The sequence below is a fragment of the Festucalex cinctus genome, chromosome 11, assembly GCF_051991245.1.
Source record: "Festucalex cinctus isolate MCC-2025b chromosome 11, RoL_Fcin_1.0, whole genome shotgun sequence".
NCBI classification, from domain to species: domain Eukaryota; kingdom Metazoa; phylum Chordata; class Actinopteri; order Syngnathiformes; family Syngnathidae; genus Festucalex; species Festucalex cinctus.
The window spans coordinates 21,831,619-21,851,575 of record NC_135421.1 but is presented as its reverse complement, the minus strand read 5'-3'; the positions used below and the strand labels follow the sequence as shown (position 1 = coordinate 21,851,575).

The following is a 19,957-nucleotide window of genomic DNA, read 5'->3' as shown; positions in this document are numbered from 1 at the left end:
TGATGCTAATCGTCCTTAAATTGAAGTGAAGCCCCAAGACAACTCTTTACTTTCACTTCATAACCTGGTAACACCTTTCTCTCTCTCTTTTTTGTTTGTTTGTTTTGTACCATTGACTTATTTGGGTCCATGTTGCTGCTTTTCTAAATGATTCTGCCATGAAGATGGCAACCCCAAGGTTGAACTTTGAACCGAGAAATATTTCTGGCGATGATGCATTGAGGTAGTGTTTGTTTAAAAAATAATTAAATAAAAATAAACGGAAGATTATATTTCACACATGTATAGTGCCACGTACTCATACTGGCCTCAAGATCGTGCCGATACCTCAATATATTTCAAATACACCACAGTAATGCAGTTGGTGAGAGAGAGAGAGAGAGAGAGAGAGAGAGAAGCAATATATGACTATGACTAATTGATATTTAGGAGAAACAATTATAAAAGATGTTTTAGTACCTTTTGAACTCCCCTAGCAGGCACTCCAGGAGAAAACTGAGAATAGCTGCGTGCTTCCCGGAATGTTGCAGACAGAATTGAAAACTTTGGACTACACTGCCCTCATACGAGCTTTGCTTCTTGCTTCTTAGTCTCTGCTGCCATCATTCTATAAAGTATGACGATATCAGTAACAATAGCAGTACAGCCCTGAAACTGAAAATATTACTTGTTTGATTCCTTTACCTGTCTGAAGCGTCGTACGCAACAAGTATTGTCGGTCAAGTGAAAAGTTCCCGTGCGGTCCGTTGCCGAACCGACTTGATATTACAATGAAAGCGGCATATTGCATAGCCAAGTATACATACATTTACATACACACCTTGTGTAAATAGCCCAAAGTATACTTTTATGCAAGAGGGCAACATATTAAAAACACAATTTGATTTTAATTAATTGAATAATTTTTGTTGAAAAGACAGCATGTGAAACTGTAATATATTTTAATTAAATTAACATTTCACATCACTTTGCAAAAAAAGGTTAGTGTTCATACAAGTCATCACCTCTTTACCAATATCAAAACAATTTGTAAACATTAAAGAAATCATTGACAAGTAGTGCAATCGATCAATTTGAGCTATTAGCACATCATGGTGAGAACATGCAAACCAAAGGTTGATTTGAACCTTGAACCTCAGAACTGTAAGGTAGACGTGCAAAACAAAAGGCTACTGCGAGCCGTCATACAGTTTGAAATTTGATCAACATTTGAGACGTGCGCATATTTCCCAAAGCTTCAGCTCAGCAAACATTTCAACTATTTCTTCTGAAAGTGGTTCGCTTCTTTTCTGCCTTTTGTTCATGACATGAGAGGAAGGGTCGATCAAAAATAAAGTACCGCACCCATCACTTACAATTATGATGAAGACAATGTTATTTTCTCTCTTCTTATATATGCGTGACAAAGAATGAATAAGAATGCATGAATAAAAATGCTTAAAAGTTTTACTCAAAATAATTATTGCTTGTACAATCAATAAATGTTTTATGATGGCACCTATTCTATTTTCCTATTTCTCATTGTCGTTCCAAATTAGAACAATTGTGTTCCACGGTTATTGTTATAAAACAATTTGATTATAATTGATACATCGTTTGCACAATAGGCTATTGTACAATTAGTATTAAACTTGATGACTAGCAAAGGAACTTGTGTTGCTCAGACCTCAATTCAGATCGCTTACCTGGAGCTTAAATCGTTATTTGTGCTTATTTTTACACACGTATTGAATTCCCATGAACTTTTATCTGGGTGAATCAACAACAATCACCTCAAGGTTGTTATTGAAGACAACTTTGCCGTCTGCCTCCAGAGAACAAGTCGGGTCTCGCAGTAACTTCAAGATGTCGGCTTTGAGTTGCGGCGAGGCCGTTTGGCTGAAGCGATCCACCTCGGTGAGGAAGTCGAGCAGCAGCTCTCCGTTCTCGTCGCCCTCCGTGAAACACTCGGTGATGTCCATTTGCGAAGGCAGCACGTAGCTCTTGTACGGCACTCCCCCCGAGTCCAGGATGCTTTTGACATCTGCTGTGGTCGTACACTGACTTATTTCGTAGGCACAGATCTGACCTGCGAAGGTCCGCCACAGCTTTTCCCAACCACTCTCACCTGAAAATAGACCAGACAATGTCTTTTATCTCGTCTCGTATTCATCTTTTGATGTCTGGGTTGCAAAATTCTGGGAATTTTCAAATTTGGAAATTTTGCATGGGAATTAATGTGAATAAAATAGAAATTTATAAAACCTCAGTGGGATATGGGCTTAATATTTTAATGACCTGCATGTGTTTGCGCACGTAACAAATGTTGGGTTTTCTTCAGGGTTCCTAAATGGTTGCAAACTGTTTTTCTTGTCGCAAAGAAGTTCAAAACTTTGCAAGGAAATTTGGAACATGTTCAGTCGGCGACCATTAAAATTCTTGGCGGACGTTTGAACAAACGACCTTGCGACCTTGAACAAACGCTGACATATATGAAAAAAATAAAAATAAAAATCACTCTGCAAACACAAACGTACACTGTTCAGAGGGATACGGACTTTATATCTCACTCAGTTGCTAGTGTCTAGACACATTTTGTCATGGTTCTTAAAGGATTGCAAAAGGTTGCAAACAAGTTTTTAGGTCGTGAACATGTTAAAAATTTCTTTGCATCAAGAAAATCAGTTTGTGACTGAAATATTTGGAATATTTCCACAATTCCTAAGTTCACCATCTCCTGAAATTAGAACATTACAAATGAAATAATGAAAACGATTTTTGATATAGGACAAGGGAAATATTTGGCTTTCTGAAAAGTAATTTCATTCTGTCCTGCTGGTGCAGGAAGAAAAATTATATATACTTTTCGGTAAAACAAAAAAGTGATATACATGTCGACCCATTTACAAAGCATGTGAAGGCATTACAGTACGTATACTGAGAAAAAAAATCAATAATGATCACTTATGAACGCTGAAATATAGTAGGTGTACAAATGATGAACCCCAATATAACCGGGGAGTGCTGTAATTGAACCTTTCTACAATATTCCATATTATTGAGATAGCTAAGTCTATATTCCCCCTTCTATTATAAATAGCTATATAGTTAGGTACACAGAGAGAAGAGAAGAAGGATCCCTTACCAGAAACCAGAATAATGAGAAGCTTCCCATTTTTGTCAAGGAGACTCCGGAAGAAGCTGATGGTCGCTTCAACATCCTTGACATAGTAGAGCACCTGTTGATTTCACCACAGATCAATGAGCACCACATTTGGATTCATGGAATGACATCACACAGCACACAAACCGATTTTCTAATGGTGTAACAAAAACGAAAGAACGGCAACTTCAGATTGTCCGCAGCTCTAACCTGAATCATGTGAATGAAGTCGGCCTTCTTTGTCATCTCCTTTAACTTCCATTGCTCCTCAAACTCTGAGGCGGTCATCTTGTTCCACTTAAATGTGATGTAATCCAAATCGGACTTCTGTGACGCCAACACTGCGTCAGCAGATGCAAAATGGACAGTTGAGAAAAACGATATTTTCACTGAGCACTTTTCATAAGGCTCACAATTAGATCATACAGAGCATGTAACGAAAAGATTAAATGCATATTGGGAAGTCATGTGATCATGCTCAATTTGCATATAAATTCAGATTACTCCGCCATTGTAGAAACGCGAGATTTAGCAATAACGGTAATGTCGCAATTTTAAAATGGCGGATGTGACATGTACGTGTTGTGTGCGTGAAGACGTGAACATGCAGTTTGTTTTTCAACCACAGGTGGAAGTAGCAATTAGAAATTCAACTTTTCTACGTCCAGTAGCTTTAAATGAAAATGTGATGAGAGAAAAGCACTGCTACCTTTGTAGCTATGAAGCTGCTGGCTGCTGGGCTCTACCACCTCGTAGTCCACCATCACTCCGGGGTGCTTCAGACGCAGCTCAGAGAACATCTCCAGATCAATGTGACCTGCAGGCACCAGCACCGGTTCATTTTCAAACATGCATGCAGTACATGTCGGAGAAATTGTGACGTACTTTTTCCTCAAAGGAACAAAACCATTGAAAAGTTCATGATAAAATTATGTAGTAATGGCGGGGAAACAAACTGTAGGAATAATTGTAAATAAAGTTATCATACATTTGTTGCAATGAAGAATGCTTTGCTTTGCTCCGCACTCACAGTGACGTAGCCTAGCTATATGTTATTTTAAGATAAGTCTTCTGCTTGCAATGAAGAATGCTTTGCTCAAGAAGCTGAAGAACCACAACATCTAACGCAGCAGAATGGTTCGAGCCAGTCTGCTGAGGCCGCCTGTTTTCTGTTAAGAAATGATTGCAAACTTGACCACACATGTACTCAGCAATCTTCCATTCACATGCACAACACATAGACAAACAAGTACACTATGTTCCAACTATGCCTTGTATTTGAATTTTTAGGGTTGGAACACCCATGTAACTAGGGGCGTGGAAAACCAAATAAATAGAGAGGGTGAGGCGAGGAATCTTCAGAGAGTGCAGGAGTGAATTGTATGTCAGTTCCTCTCTTCTCTCCTTTTTGTGTCGTGTTTAATGGATGTCAAACAGGTAAACCTGATACAAACGTAAATATTAAACGTGCTTAATATTTCAATTTGCTCGCCCGTATGCATGTTAAAAATCGGTATCTCACTTTATACTGAAAAATGCTTCGCAGCAGGATTTTCAGTTCATTTAACTTTTATTGTCCTTTAAAGCGTCTGTAACATCACCACAGCAGGTCGGGAGTAAATAGTGCATGTAAATGAAAAGGATTGGGTTTGCACATCAATACAAAGTAGCAGCAGCACTTGAGAACTTGAAGTTGTGCTCACAGAGTTTAGCGCCGCGTAGTAAAACAATGACCCGATCCGGTCACATTGTCTGTAACCGAGGTTAAAGATTTATCAGACAACTGAACAGATAAATAAAAACTCTTGGGAGTGATTTATTTATATTTTTTTTATTGCTATGACAATTAAGGACACAAGAGTGTTACTGATACAAGAATGTCCTCACCTTAGGTGACCACAGGAGAAGTTACTCAGTTATATAGTGTGTCATTAAATGTGAACCGACGATAAGAAAGCTAATGTGGTCTCTTACCGTCACCACTTCCAACTCCAATGACATTAAGATGGGGCTTCCCGTTCCCAATGCTGTGGAGAGAGAAGAATATAATAAAATAACCTTTTGTATCCTACCAAGCATATGTGATCTTATCATTAGAATATCAAACAGAGAGGTTAATTATTTCAATAACTTATTGAATATTTTTGAGTACCATTTGAGGCACGTTTAAATATGACCATAATCTCATGGTGTCAATCAAGCTTTCCACCACAATAATATTACATAAACAGGTGTGTGAGGTGGATTACCCAGCCAGGATGTCCGGCAGTATTTTGTGAATAAAGTCCCTCATACACTGATGTTCAGAGGAGCGCTCCAGGAAAAGATGGAAGGCCTTCTGGTATCGGTTATCGTCGTAAACCAGACTCCTCAGTTGAGATGCCATGATGCGATATCTGGCAAAACAATCAAAAAACACAATCGATATCAAGTTACTCACCATATTAAAAAATGGAAACATCGCTCTGATGTTGTTTGTGGAAGCTATTTGTTATGACAGCTTATGCTGCAAAATGTGACAACAAATATGTCAGCAAAACTACAACAATATTTTTATTTGGGGTTAATCAGAGGTGCTATAAGTGATAACTCCCCTTTAAAATCTTGAAAGTGATTGGCTAATTCCGAACACAGTTATCAGGTGTGCACAGTTGTATACGCACATTATCGCAGGTGTTTATATTTTTAAATTCATTTGCAAAAGTTACAGCTTACATAATGGTGTAATTTAAAAAATATATATATATCATAGTATTATTTAATTAATATCACCATAACCTGGCATTTTAGCAAGGCTATGTAGCCTCCTTATATACATTGTAGTATACAGCGTGGCATTTTAATAGTATGTTACACACTTAATATGTGTTTATTTTATTTGTATTAGTATATATATTGATTTTATTCGAATAATTATGATGAACTCATTACACTTCACTGACCTTATACATACTGTAAATAAACAAGCTATTATGCGCTTTATAGAAGTAATCCAATCACCTGTCAACTTGTTCAGGTACGTTTATGGTGCGCATGTGCAGTGATGAGCTACTCATGTAACTCACAAAATTACTTTCTCAGATTGTAGTATGTTATATTACTTCTGCGTCACTTTAAAGTCATTTCCAGAACATGTATACAGTTTTACAGTTGTAATTATTAGCTGGATTCAAGAGGAGAAAGAGAAAAAGTCACGCTTAGGCCATGACGTCACCACTTCCTGATTTTGGACGATCAATCGTCAATTTGCGACCGGATTGGATTCCTTGATCAATACAGGCGAATCGAAATGCGTTTCCCGTGTGTTGACGCATTGTTGTGAAAAATGTTTGCAATGCACAGAACGGAAGTAGAACGAGAAAGAACTCAGCAAAGCGCTCGTGTGCAACATGCAGGGAGGTGAAAACTGTGAAATGCAGGTGCCATGCATACGCAGCACATTCCTACATTAAATCACATGTTCAAACAACGCGAAATATTAATGCACTTACCGTGAGGGACTGTGCGTGCAGCAGTGGAACGTCTAGGCGGTGAATGAATGTGCACAGACTGCAGCTTTTTTTTTTTTTTTTTTTTTTTATTAAGGAACCTCCTACACCAACAGCCTTGTGACGCACTGCTCAGGTTTCAGCGCTAGGGGGTGCCATAGCTCCCCTTAGAAAAACAACAGTGGCGACATTCTGCACGATTACAGTAATTTTGTCACAATTAAAGTGCGGAACGGCTCGCTCAGAAACATTTTCACAAACAGGAAGACCCACTATATTTACTTGTATGATTTCACATTTTATGACTGGACAAGGAATGCTAAAATCCAACTATTTGCATTCAAGCAATGAAAACATACATTTGGCATAATATACAGTATACGGCTACAGATTTATAGTTTAATACAATCAACAATCTAGATTAATCAATATCATGACCAACAGCATCAGATTGTCCCGAAGTGGATACTGTATTTATTGTTTCAATCACTTGTTCGTCTGTGGTTGGTTACTAAAGCAAACTGCAAGCAACAAGACGTCCCAGTGCTCATTAGTAGAACTACATTCCCCATGACGCCATTGTTTTAAAGCAATACAACATAATGAGCTGTCGCAATAATCTGTTATACTGAAAAATGTAATTGCTACATTACAGATGAAGACAAATAGAATGTGTACGGTGCATTGTTTCACAGTGTAAAGGTCAAGCCTGTGGAAGAAAGGAGTAATATTTCACAGTATGTTGTGCCTTTTACTACATTTGTAGAGCTTGTTATACCGTACTTTAATGCCAAATCTGGAATTAGGCCCCGAAATAGATAGTTGGGTCAGTCCGCACGTCCATTTAATAGGATTTGAATTCATGACTTGAATTATGTAAAGAGGGTTTTGTCAGATTCACAAAGCCTGCACTTTGAGTTTGCAGACTGCAGCGACTATGCGAGTTCTTTTCAAGCCGGCCTCTGTATTTTTTTCTTCTTCCTTTTAATGACCATGCCCAACAGCACAAGAAAGCTGTTTTTGAACCTCCCTAGTCTAGTCAGCGCCTCGACAATGTTTAACACGCACTTTTTGGCCTTTCTCTGCTTTAAAACTTGTACTTGTCAGCAACCAGACCCTTAACTGTGACTCAAAAGCAGAACCGTATTACATCACTTTTTCCTCCCTTTATTTGTGAAGACAATGCCTGAATTTCAAAGTTTTATTTATTAATTTTTTTTTTTTATTAATTACAAGGGCTTGCGCAAGCTTATCTGTCAACCCTCGTTATTGGATAACAGTATGCAAACATTTTGCTGATTAGCAATGCAAAGCCATAAAAGTTCATTGTTGTCAATCCTTTAAGGTTGTAAGTCGGGACTAAAGAAGTTGTTTATTTGGTTAAATTGGCATCTCGTGTGGAAGAATTGATTGCCAAATCAGCCAATTGATCCCCATTGAGAGTCACAGGAAAAGACTCAAGGTTGACCCAAATTATTGTCGGCCTTTTCACCCACAATCGTTATTTTCGATTTTTCTCCTGGATGTTGGAGCCACCCTTATATCACTCACCTCCTTAGTCTCCTGTGCTTCGTATTCCTGATTAGGCCGGCCAAGGCCGTCTCCACGGCAACGAGTCGAACGCTGAGGTGTTCCAGCTGGGACAGAGGATGCCAATTTATGCATACACAATAGAGGCTGACATTTTCGAAGTTCTGGGAATCCTGTGGGACTCCCATGGGATGGAAGTCAACTTAATATTTTGTTCAGAATGAATTTGATAACTCCATTATTTTTCATGTACAATTAATACCTTTAAAAACTAATTTTTCTACTTGTGGTCAACTGATGATGACATCACCTGTGCTGTGGAAGTAGGTTGGTCATTTTGCTGACCAACCCCAGAAAACAGGTGAGCCATGATTGGTCGTTACCTACTTCCTCAGCACAAGTGATGTCATCATCAGTCCACAGCAGGTAGAAAAAATACTTTTTAAAAGTATTAATTGTACATGAAAAATAAGGAAGTTACCACAATAAAGGGATACTTCACTTATTTAGCCCATTATAGCAATAAAAAAAGTTAATATTTTGCCTATAATTAATTTGATACTTTCATTATTTTTCACATACAATTAGTATCTTTAAAAACACATTTTGCAACTTGCTGTCGACTGAAAATGACATCACAAGGGCACAGGTAACCAATCACAGCTAACCTGTTTTCTAGGTTTGGTCATGTGACATTCACAAGCTGACCTGTGATTGGTTACCTGATCCCTTGTGATGTCATTTTCAATCGATACCAAGTTGCAAAATGTCTTTTTAAAGGTGGTAATTGTACATGAAAAATAATGAAAATATCGAATTTATTATAGGCAAAATATTAATGTTTGACTGCCAAAAATGGCTAAATAAGTGAAGTATGCCTTTAAATTAATATAAGCAGTATTTTTGTCTGAAAAAAACAAAAAATCGTAACAAATTATGACGAAATTTTGTTGTCGACTAAATTATTACTGGACGAGACAGGATAAAAAAAAACGTTCATGGAGACAGACAGGAGCGAGGTTATCTAGTTTGAAAAAAAAAAAAAAAAAAGGAAATGGGGTCACATCTCACTGATGTTTTACACATGAAAAAAAGTCAAGAAATTCAATGAATGAATGAATATAAATAGCTTTTCTTGTAAATATCAGTATAATAATAAAAAAACAAACTTGTTTGCATGCTTATAGAAAAATCTCTCTGCAGCAGTCCATAATGCATTATGAATATAATATTCACAGGTCGACACGCCGCCATTGTCAAATTGTTCACGTATCGTCACGGCGACCCGCAAATATGCCCGCGGAGCCTCCAAAATGAAATTAATTTAACTTGACAAGATTAGCCCACAGCTTTGCCTCATATCAGATGGCCGCGACGCAAGCATTTGAATTAAACCTCGGCTTAAACAAAAGTGACAGCTTAAACGAGTCAATTAGATACGACCAAAGATTTAAACACATTTCCCACCACATCCGGCGCGACACCGCGAGGATGATCAGCATTCATCATCCGCCGCCGTGAGAGTCACACAGCCGATTACGAACATAGGTGTAGCCCTAGAAAAACAACGTGAGGCTTTTTGTTTCACAGGGTTCCACGATTTTATTTGCATCAGTGTTCAGATCTCCAATTACACACAATAGTAACACAAATAGCTTGAAAACAAGAAGGGGCTATTAGTTGTTTGGGGGCCAATCTGGGCCCGGTTGTTCAAAACTCGGTTATAGCTTTAACCATTGGTTAAGTAGGTTTAACCGACCGTTAACTTTAAATGTACTGTTATCTTGTTGTTCAAAACTCTGTTAACTTTAACCGACTGTTAACTTTCTGTTAAAGTTAACACACCTAAGGACCGCCGCTAACTTTTTAACATATGGTTAAATCTGTGTTCGGGGCTAATGCTGCCTGAGCGCAAGAAAAAGAGTCTATCGAGGGCTTGACTTTGACGTTAGTGATTATTCTGATGAAAATTAAGCACACGTTACTTCTAAGCAGAAATAAAATTCCAAGTCTCATGCTGAGTCGAAAGAGGAAGAATAAAAAATGTGTTTTTTAAGACAAGTTCTAAAAATGGACAGAAAGAAAACAAAAATAAATTAAAATATTAACAAAAAATAAATAAAACGTTTTCTTCGTCAGCTGAAAATTTCAGGTTTTTTTTTTCCCAGCGAGTGCCAGGGATCATTTGGATAGTATCCATTGCTTTCGCCGACCCAGAAGTAGACAAAAAGAGGAATTGTGGGATATATCGGTGCTAACCAGTGACGTAAACGACACGGTGTTACGGCGCGGGAGAGCCCTGATTGTCAAACTCATTTCAGGTGTGCCACCACAGGTGTGCTTTCAGTGTTTTTGCTTTCTCCCTCAGTCCATATGCCTCTTTCGTTTGTTTGGTTTCCTTTTAGTGTCCGCTGTCACTAAACTCGTCCTTTCATTGTAATGTTTATTTATTCTTCTTATTATTATTTTAATTTTTTATTGTATAATTTTAAACAAGTTATACAAAGAACACTTAACACACACGTTATAAATACAAGAAAAAACAAAAAACAAACAAACAAATACGTCAGGGGGTTACTTAAAAACATTATAAAAAAAAAAAAAAAAAAAAAAAAAAAAAAAGCATAAAGCCACAGTTCTCAATGCTATCTTGTTGGTCGAGCTCAATATTGTATTAATGTATTGTTTGGTTTCCAATTCAAAAACTAAAAACAAAGGTCTTGAATGACTAACTTTGGATTTGTGTATATGAAAGAATGTTCTTGTCTCAAAGAAGAAGCACTCACCTTCCGTGTTTATGCTAGTCTCTTTTATTTCTGACTGCCTTCTAGAATTATCTTTAACAATACCGGAAGCGCCCCCAGTCCCTTGAGGTTATACTGCCATCTCTTGGTCAGCACACATCACTTCATTCATTAGTTGCCCATTTTTCATTCCTTTAACTTCGCCAATAACCGTTGCTACCTTTTTGGATCAGTCAGTATTCATTCGGTGCACTTTTGACAGTCGGTCCTTCGGGAGCGGTGGCTCCATTTTGTCTATTCTTTGTGAGGTGGAGTGTCTGCTTGTTCGTGTCTCGTGAGTCTCCCCTGTCATGTCCACCCCTTTGTTGCCATCTTCACCTTCTTCCTTGTGTGCTACCCGCGCCCCATACAATCAATTTCGTGCCCCCCACCACGTAACACACGGTTAACTTTGACGGTGCCGTTAACAAACGGCGTGACTAATCATGTTTTGAACAACATTAGTTAACGGCGGGTTAAGAATTTAACCGGCGGTTTGGGGTTGTACAGTGGCTAAAATAGCCGAGAATTGAACAACCAGGCCCCGTGGTCGTCAAATTCCTAAATGAAATGTCAGCAAACCGTCGTCAGAAATGATCCAAAGTTCACAGTTTGATCTGCGTCTTTTGAACTTGACTGTTAAAACAGAGCTTTTTTTTTTTCAAGGCCACTTTGAGCATTTCATTTTTTCTTTTCTTTTTTTTTTTTTTTTCAAAACAGATCAAGCTCACCTGCGCACAATCAGCTGCTGAAACACAATTGCTACAACGAGTAACAACCATAGGTGATAGTTACTGGTAATACATTCAGAAGGAGGTCAGAGTAAATATTCAGATTGTGGAGGCAGGGGAAAAAAAAAAAAAAAGAGAGCGTACACTGTCGTCAGCTGCCTACTATTACTGAATTATCCACTCCGGCGTATGAATAATGCACTAAGGGTTGCATGTGGAAATGGAGGAGGTGAGCTTGATTCCAAAATCCATCGGGATGACAGTCTTGTGTTAAATCTTTTTTTTTTTTCTCCCTTGTTGCATAAGCAAAAGGTGGATATAAGAATAAACGGAGCTATACAGAAAATAAATCACTTAATTTGTGCTTTCAAATATTTGGTTTTTAATCGTCGTTCATCTCACCCGGCGGAGAAAACAGTCAATTACATGAAACTGTTTCTCTTCTTGTTGTTGGTCACCTCTGTGTGTTTGCTTGTGAATGTGTGATGTCGAGTAATATGCCTTGTTCCATTATTTGTACTTGATAAAAGATGAATGCACATTTGTATTTGGTCAATGACAGGGCATTCATGATTTTGCTTTTATACACCAACACGTTCGTGCCTACACCAAGTCTAGTGCAGTTTTGTGCACAGTTTGGAATTTGCATGTGAGCCGTTGTGGGAGTGAAGCGGCTCCCCTCATTCCCTTTAAATTCAGCGCGGTGGAATCATAACGGACTCGCTGGAGTTCATGCATGAGATCGGCAAAGTACGTTTATAAGGAACTGCAGGATCTACATGTGCAGATGTAAAGTTGGCTGCTGGAGACGGTGCCTTCAAAATAAAACCCCGATCGTGCACCTGTGTGTTGCTCAACTGGAAAAGAATCATATTCAAACGTCAAAGAAATCTATTAGAACAGTCTTTCATTCAAAATATAAGCTTCGTAGAAAATAGTAGTTGTAATATGTGACTAATTAGGGAAAATTTTGTGATTAATGCATTACAAAATTTTAAATTGCTTGACAACATTAATTACAATAAAATGTTTTCAATTTTACTTAATTTCTATAATGATTCAGTGGGTTCAATGCAAATATCTTGTTACAAGCTTCATATAAAATAGTAGTTGAAATATGTGATTAATTACGGAACATGTGATTAATTAGTTACAAAATTTTAAAATGCTTGACAACACTAATTATACTAAAAACATTTTCAATTTCAATTATTGATTTCTATAATGATTCAGAGGGTTCAATGCAAATATCTTGTTACAAACTTAGTAGAAAATAGTAGTTGAAACGTGATTAATTAGGGAAATTTTTGTGATTAAATTAGTTACAAAATTTTAAATTGCTTGACAACACTATCATAAAAATCTTTTCAATTTTACTAAATTTCTATAATGATTCAGAGGGTTCACTGCAAATACCTTGTTACAAGCTTCGTAGAAAATAGTAGTTGAAATATGCAATTAATTAAGGAAAATTTTGCGATGAATTCATTACAAAATTTGAAATTGTTTGACAACACTATTTATAATAAAAATGTTTTCAATTTTACTTAATTTCTATAATGATTCGGGGGGCTCAATGCAAGTATCTTGTTACAAGCTTGGTTGCAATATGTGATTACTTATGGAAAATTTTGGGATTAGTTACAAAATTTTAAACTGCTTGACAACACTAATTATAATGAAAATGTTTTCAATTTTACTTAATTTCTATAATGATTCAGAGGGTTCACTTCAAATACCCTGTTAAAAGCTTCGTAGAAAATAGTAGCTGAAATAGGCGATTAATCGCAATTAATCACGGAAAATTTTGCGATGAATTAGTTAAAAAATTGAAATCACTTGACAGCAATAATAACAATCATAAAAATGCTTTCAATTAATTGATTTCTACAATGATTCTGAGGGTTCAATGCACAGTGATGTCATTTATGAATGAAATGCGATGACACATTCAGCTCTGTCAGATCATATTGACAGCTAGAAGTGATTTATTTTTTGGATTATTATTATTATATATATTTTTTTTTTATTTCTGCAAGTGCACGCAATTATTTGAACAAAAATGACAAAAAAGAATCCTTGACGTGGAATCACATTTGTCTGCCACTCAGTGCAGCTGAACAATGACCCTAAACAAAAGAAAATAAAAACTTTTTGAAGGTTGAGAAATTGAATATTTATCAGAGCCTTCTTAATGGTAAATTGTGCTTTTGGAAAACCTCAAGGACTTCACTTTAATTGCAACTTGATTGCATAAAGGCAAAATCATGATCCAGCGTGTCATCTCCCATCCAGACCTTAACCGCGTGTGTGCATTATCTTCACATTCCTGACAATATACCTTTTGTATGTTGCCTCACTGAAAATGTTCACCATGTCGACATATCTTGGCTCCTGCGCGTCGAATGAGGTTTGGGACGGATGCATCATGTTGTTGAACTCAAGGCAAGCCTGCATTTGGTTTCCACATCTACACGACATATGGCGGCATCGTCAACAAAGTACAATCCAACAGCAACGACTTGCATAAACATTTCAAACACTAGAAAAGTCATTTCAAAGGAAAAGGAAATAGTGATTCAGCACTAATGTAGTGCATAACGCATTTTTTTTTTTAATTCTCAGAAAAAAAGGCTGTTTACACAAAAAAGTTGTGACATTTCCTTTTACAAATCCCCAACGAAAAATGTTCGTCCTCCGTATGTCATGAATGTCCATTAAGAGACGAGCACGGCTCCGTTTTTGGTCCTTTTCTCATTTTCAACACACACGTACACGATAATTCAAATCAAATAAAAAAAAATGCTTCAGCTTTTCCAAGCTCGGATGATTTCAGGTTCGCATTCGCTGCGTCCACGTTTGCGAGTTTGGCTCTTCGTTGGAGGAGCAATTTAGCATGTGAAAGTGTGTCGTCGAACAGCAAAATGCTATTTTGTGTCGTCTCGACCCGAGTTTACCTCGGTCCGTTCATACCACCTGCGGCGTCGGGAGAGTCCGGCCCGAGAGGAGAAGAATCCCAACGTGGTTACATATCTATATCACCGTCATAGGCCAGGGTCAAAGGCTTCTGTGGCGGAGGTGACGTCTTGGTGATTTTGGCTGGGTTACTATTAGAAAAAAAAAGCAAAAAAAACCCAAAACAAGATAACTTGACAGTGCGTCTGATTTGCCCGACACGTTATCAGTCATTACGTAAACTTCCATTATGTGACAGCAGCGCCACACTGGTGGCGAAATGTCGTGAGGTGTATATTAGGGATGTAACGATAAGGGCAATATCGTGATATTGTGATATTAAAACTGCCACAATATCGTCGTTGTCATGTTCACAATATTTAAAAGGAACACATCTGTTCAAAAAGTCATGTGGATTTCCATTTGTGCAATTCTAGCACCCTCTAGTGGCTAGTTTAGTAGTGCAATTTCATTTTCATTAGGGATGTTTTGGTCTTCTATGTTTAAAATCTATGCTAATTATCAGATGAAGGGGAACATAATTTGCTTGTGAAGCGATCGATGTGCAAGTAAGCGCCTCAATATTGTTATTAGAGATTGTAGGTGGTTTATATGCATTGCTGTTATGTACAAAAGCACAATATTGTGCTTTTTTTTTTTTAGTATGAGCTCTTTTTTTTTTTTTTTACAATATTGTGATCTTTTTTAAATATCGCCAACCCTGCCACATTATCGTGATAATTATCGTATTGTGATGTTCACATCGTGATAATATCGTATGATGTTTGGATATCGTTCCACCCCTAGTGTATATAAGTCATCCTTTGACAGCACGGAGAACAGATGGTCGCGAATTTTCATGGCTTCTCGGCACTTTCCCTGTTTGCATCGACGGCGCATGCAGTGAAGAAATGGAAGCTCTTGAGCAAATAAAAATGCTACGTACCAGACCAGGAATGAGAATGCAATAATGAAGAGTATTAAGATGAATCCGACGGCAGTCACGGCGTAAACCCACAGCTTTACTCTTCCATCTGTGCAATGAAAGTCAACTTTTAGATATATGTATATTCATGCTTTATGAGAAAACATTCACATCTTATTCTCGTCATTTAGAATAAAGAATTAGGCCCGGCCTCCATTAACACATCCTTCTGCCGTCAGCTATTTTTTACAGCATATAATGACGATCCCGGTGGAAGCATCGCACTACAATGAATTCCATTCCTCAGCTCTATAAAAGGCACCAGTCAAAAGTAACGATCTCGGGCGCAAGGGGTCAAAGCAGTACAGTTCATTTCCATTTCAGTACCGGGGCCAACGGGTCGCAAGGTCCACTCGGTGAGACGGTCTCGGGCCTGAGATGGTTTTAATCTTCCCGAGTTGGTTTTCACGTCAGCTTTCTTATTGGTGTCTACGCCGGGGGTTCGAGTACAGTAGTCCAAGAAGCCGTGTGTGGTCATCACTTCGGTGTAACCCTTCTCACACCCACACACGCCACTCTGCATGGAAAGGGGAGGCATTGCACACAGGCGCTAATTAGCTGAGCTCAAGGCAACACAATGGTTCTTATACGACCGAGGCACATGTGCATTTTACTTCAGAAATATAACATGGTACATCACCAAATTAATATCACAAAAAGGACTGACACACATTTTTTTTAAGCATTTATGAACTTTCCTTTTTGCATTTTATTTTATTTATTTTTTGTTAACTCATTCACTGCCAGCACAGTTAAAATTGATCTTTGACGTCTATGGCCGTCATTGGCAGTGAATGAGTTAACTATACTCTAATGAATAAAATCACTTTTTTTTTTTTTTTTAATATGGGAAAAACAAAAGTTAATAATAAAATAATAAATAATCTTAATAAAATATAAATACATAAATTATATGACATCACCAAACAAATATCACAAAAAGGTCTGCTGCACATTTTTTTTAATGAATTTATGAATATTCCTACTATATATGCAGATTATTTTTTTTTATTTGGGTGGTTAACTATCTCTTATTTGGATAAAACCTTAGCTATTCATTTTTTTTGTTGTAATATGGCAATAACAAAAAGTCTGATACCTGACAAAATACTGTCAACTCTAAGTGGCCTGTTAATTAATAAAAAATAAATAAGCATATACATAAATACATAGATAAATAAATAAATAAATAAATAAATAACATTTTGAAAAAATACTTCGGGGGATTAAAAAATATTTATTTATTTTGTAATATGGCAAAAACAAAAGTCTGATATCTGACAAGATACAGTACTGTCTACAACAGGGATTGGCAACTCTTAATAAAATATAAATACACAAATTATATGACATCACCAAACAAATATCACAAAAAGGTCTGCTGCACATCTTTTTTTTTTAAATCAATTTATGAATATTCCTATTATATATGCAGATTTTTTTTAAATTTTTTTTTTTAAGATAACTATCTCTTATTTGGGTAAAACCTGAGCTATTCATTTTTTTTTTGTAATATGGCAAAAACAAAAAGTCTGATACCTGACAAAATACTGTCGACAGCTGGCATGGGCAACTGAGTGGCCTGTTAATTAATCAAAAATGAATGAATGAATAAATAAATAAATAAATAAATAAATAAATAAAATTTTGGAAAAATATTTTTTGGTATTAAAAATATATATTTGTATTTATGTATTTATTTATTTTTACAAACTATGAGGTAAAAAACAAAAGTGAAATATGCTTCTCATGACTTTTCCTCGTCCCAACGAGAAACTTTCTCATTCAGATGAGAAATGTCTTTACCTGCGTGCAGTAGGTTGTTTAGCAGACTACAAGACTGCGCATTTCAAATATCTCTCAGGCACAACATCATGGTGACGAGTTGCAAGTAAAGCAGCAATGTCCTTATAATAAAGTCTCAGATGAAAATATAACCAAACTAAGTCATTTTCACTCAGATATGCAAACTGGAATGTAGCGATAGGATCTCCCATGCTAGCATGCAATGGACTACTTTTTCATCCTAGCATGCAAGTTCCCCATCCTGATAAGAAATGTTCTCGTTCGAACAATAACTCATCCTAAGTCAAGAGAAAATATGTCGTTGGAACGAGAATGTTTTCCTATGTTAGTGAGAAACATATTTAAAGCACACTGACTCTTCATTTATGTGAAGTAGGGCTCAGCATTGGATCTTTTCAATGTCTTGTAGTGGCATGAAGGCTACTGCGAGGGGCAGTAAAACTTCAAACTTTAGTCACGTCTCCTTGATTGCTTTTTGATTTGTATGCCTGCAGCTTCCCCTCGCCTCCTCCAGGTGTAGTCGCATCCTGGCATCCGGCCTGCATTTATTGGCATTAATATAATTATGCTTTATGGGCCTGTTCTTAAAAGCTCAAGATGTCATCATTCAAAGTCCATTTTGAAAGGACCACGACGGGAAGAAAAGCGGCAAGACGACAAGAATTGATCACAGATGCGCGACGACGACGACGGCGGCGGTGTTGTGTGATCTTACCGACGTGCAGTGCGAAAAGGGCTTGCTGCACGGCGGATGGCAGTGCCGGATCATGCTCGGTCTCTTCTGCGGGAAACACCCCCCTGAAGGTGAGAAGAAAAAAAAAAAAAAAAAAAAAAAAAAAAGGGTTTCACTTCAGTGCCTGGACTCATCGATCACTAAATGAATGCAGTGTCACCACTGATTAATGGCCTTAGTTGCCTATCAGGGTCCGTGATCAATCTGTGAACATTTTAATTCCAACATGGAAAATTACATGTCAAAATATCAAAGAGCGCCGGGCTTCCTCTCCAGAGGGAGGTGATTCCTCCGGGGCTCATATTTGCCAGAAACATTTCCTTTAAAGCGATAAGATCACATTCAGCTTCTATTTACAGCACACAGAGCTCACCCTAAGCCTCCATATTCCCACAGCAGCGCTACCTTTGTTCCATTTCTCTACGCCTGCTTTTCTTCCCACACATACAAATGCATGATTATATTTATATGGATTGAAAGTCTCCCAGCTCAGCCTCTGGCTTATTGATTGCTTATGCTAAGAGTGAGAGGAGAAATCAATGAAGGCCGCACTGAGAACAGGCACATCAGATAAGGTGGTAAATTCGACTAGAGCACTATACTAAAATTTCGTCTTCTCATGTGAGACGTCTGAGACGCGTTTGGCACCGCGGGGGCCGTTATTCGCTATACTATCGGCGAGTATTTTGAAATTAATGCGTTGGATTCTACCATGGGGAGGATTAAATGAGTTTTGCTGAGAAATCCCACATACCTTATCTTGCAAATGTGACTTGAATTCAGGTGTGAATTGGCCATTAAAAATGGATGCCAAGTCAGAATTTTCGCATTCAAAGATAGAATGAATCACAGCATATTGTTGTGAAAGATATCAAAAGGTAATACATGCAAACTTGGATGTTAGACCGGAGCGACAAACCTTCTCGCAGGTTAGCTTAGCGCTACTACGATAGAAACAACATCGATGGATTTAATACTTTACCAAAATGGGAAAAAAAACACCCTGTATTCTTCTGCCTGGCAATGTATGGATGGATCCTGGAGGTTGAAGTAAGTTATTTTAAACTAAAAAGGAAAAGTTCCGTAGATTGACATGACTGTGTTGCATACGTACACACTTGATATGTTTAAAACAAAAAATGAATATGATACTTGGTTAAGCACTTTGGACATCATATTGTGTAAATAAAGCACCATATAAATTCACTCCCGTTTCCGTCTACCATTATGATTAAATAGGCCAGTTAATTTTTTGGGATTATGATGTTTTTTTTTTTTTTTTTTTTTTTGTGTCAAAAGTATAATTAGTTTTTGTGCGATGTCTTCCTTGCGTTTACAAGTTGATGAGTACCATTGATGTGGGCTCCCTCTAGTGGTATATGAAAGAATCACTGCCAAGTCTAAACATGACAATCTGATTTGTGGAATATGAGTTATGAAGCAAAATCCAGACATTTTTATCCATCTCAGGGGGAGGCCATTTTGCCACTTGCTGTCGACTTAAGATGACATCACAGTTGCTCAGGCAACGACCAATCACAGCTCACCTGTTTTCCGAAGCTGAGCTGTGATTGGTTGTTAGACTTAGACTTGACTTTATTGATGTTAACTGAGACCTGAGCAACAATGATGCTATCTTCAGTCGACAGCAAGTGTCAAAATGGCCGCCCCCTAAGATGGATAAGTCTGTATTTTGCTGATTAACTTTATATTCCACAAATGTAATATTAATCACAATGTCATGTTTAGACTAGTGAGGTAACATATGACATAATATTGTCAAGAAATGTTTCAGGGTGACTTA

The 19,957-nt window shown here is 37.4% G+C and overlaps 2 protein-coding genes across 5 annotated transcripts in view; both read right to left on the bottom strand.

Moving 5' to 3' along the window:
• Window positions 1–924: 924 nt before the first annotated feature.
• hnmt (histamine N-methyltransferase) lies at window positions 925–10,993 on the bottom strand. 3 transcript variants are annotated; one of them, XM_077536064.1, is made up of 9 exons: window positions 10,947–10,969; window positions 9,628–9,716; window positions 8,182–8,267; window positions 5,392–5,538; window positions 5,117–5,169; window positions 3,852–3,959; window positions 3,353–3,483; window positions 3,125–3,218; window positions 925–2,107 (listed from the first exon to the last, which is right to left on the bottom strand). In XM_077536064.1, exons 2-9 carry the CDS (start codon window positions 9,667–9,669, stop codon window positions 1,746–1,748), a joined length of 1,023 nt encoding a protein of 340 aa, XP_077392190.1. In that variant the 5' UTR covers window positions 9,670–9,716; window positions 10,947–10,969; the 3' UTR covers window positions 925–1,745. The 3 variants fall into 3 exon arrangements, with proteins under 3 accessions (XP_077392190.1, XP_077392193.1, XP_077392192.1); XM_077536067.1 differs by lacking the exon at window positions 9,628–9,716 and having other exon boundaries at window positions 10,947–10,993; XM_077536066.1 differs by lacking the exons at window positions 8,182–8,267; window positions 9,628–9,716; window positions 10,947–10,969 and adding an exon at window positions 6,634–6,713.
• Window positions 10,994–13,688: 2,695 nt separating this feature from the next.
• Window positions 13,689–19,957, bottom strand: part of thsd7ba (thrombospondin, type I, domain containing 7Ba) — a 213,015-nt gene continuing 206,746 nt past the window's right edge. For both annotated transcript variants that reach the window (XM_077536062.1, XM_077536063.1), the window contains 4 exons: window positions 18,136–18,218; window positions 15,942–16,131; window positions 15,576–15,663; window positions 13,689–14,781 (listed from right to left, as the gene is read on the bottom strand). In XM_077536062.1, coding sequence (XP_077392188.1) covers window positions 14,700–14,781; window positions 15,576–15,663; window positions 15,942–16,131; window positions 18,136–18,218 — 443 coding nt within the window. In that variant the 3' untranslated portion in view covers window positions 13,689–14,699. The remainder of the gene's footprint in view (window positions 14,782–15,575; window positions 15,664–15,941; window positions 16,132–18,135; window positions 18,219–19,957) is intronic.

Bases quoted from the DNA above. Each gene is read 5' to 3' on its own strand.
- hnmt (XM_077536064.1), bottom strand. From the start codon at position 9,669: ATGATGAATGCTGATCATCCTCGCGGTGTCGCGCCGGATGTG. The intron at 5,539-8,181 runs GTGAGTGATATA...TTGTTTTGCCAG, and splicing joins AAGCACAGGAGACTAAGGAG to ATATCGCATCATGGCATCTC. The intron at 5,170-5,391 runs GTAATCCACCTC...CTCTCTCCACAG, and splicing joins CTGCCGGACATCCTGGCTGG to CATTGGGAACGGGAAGCCCC.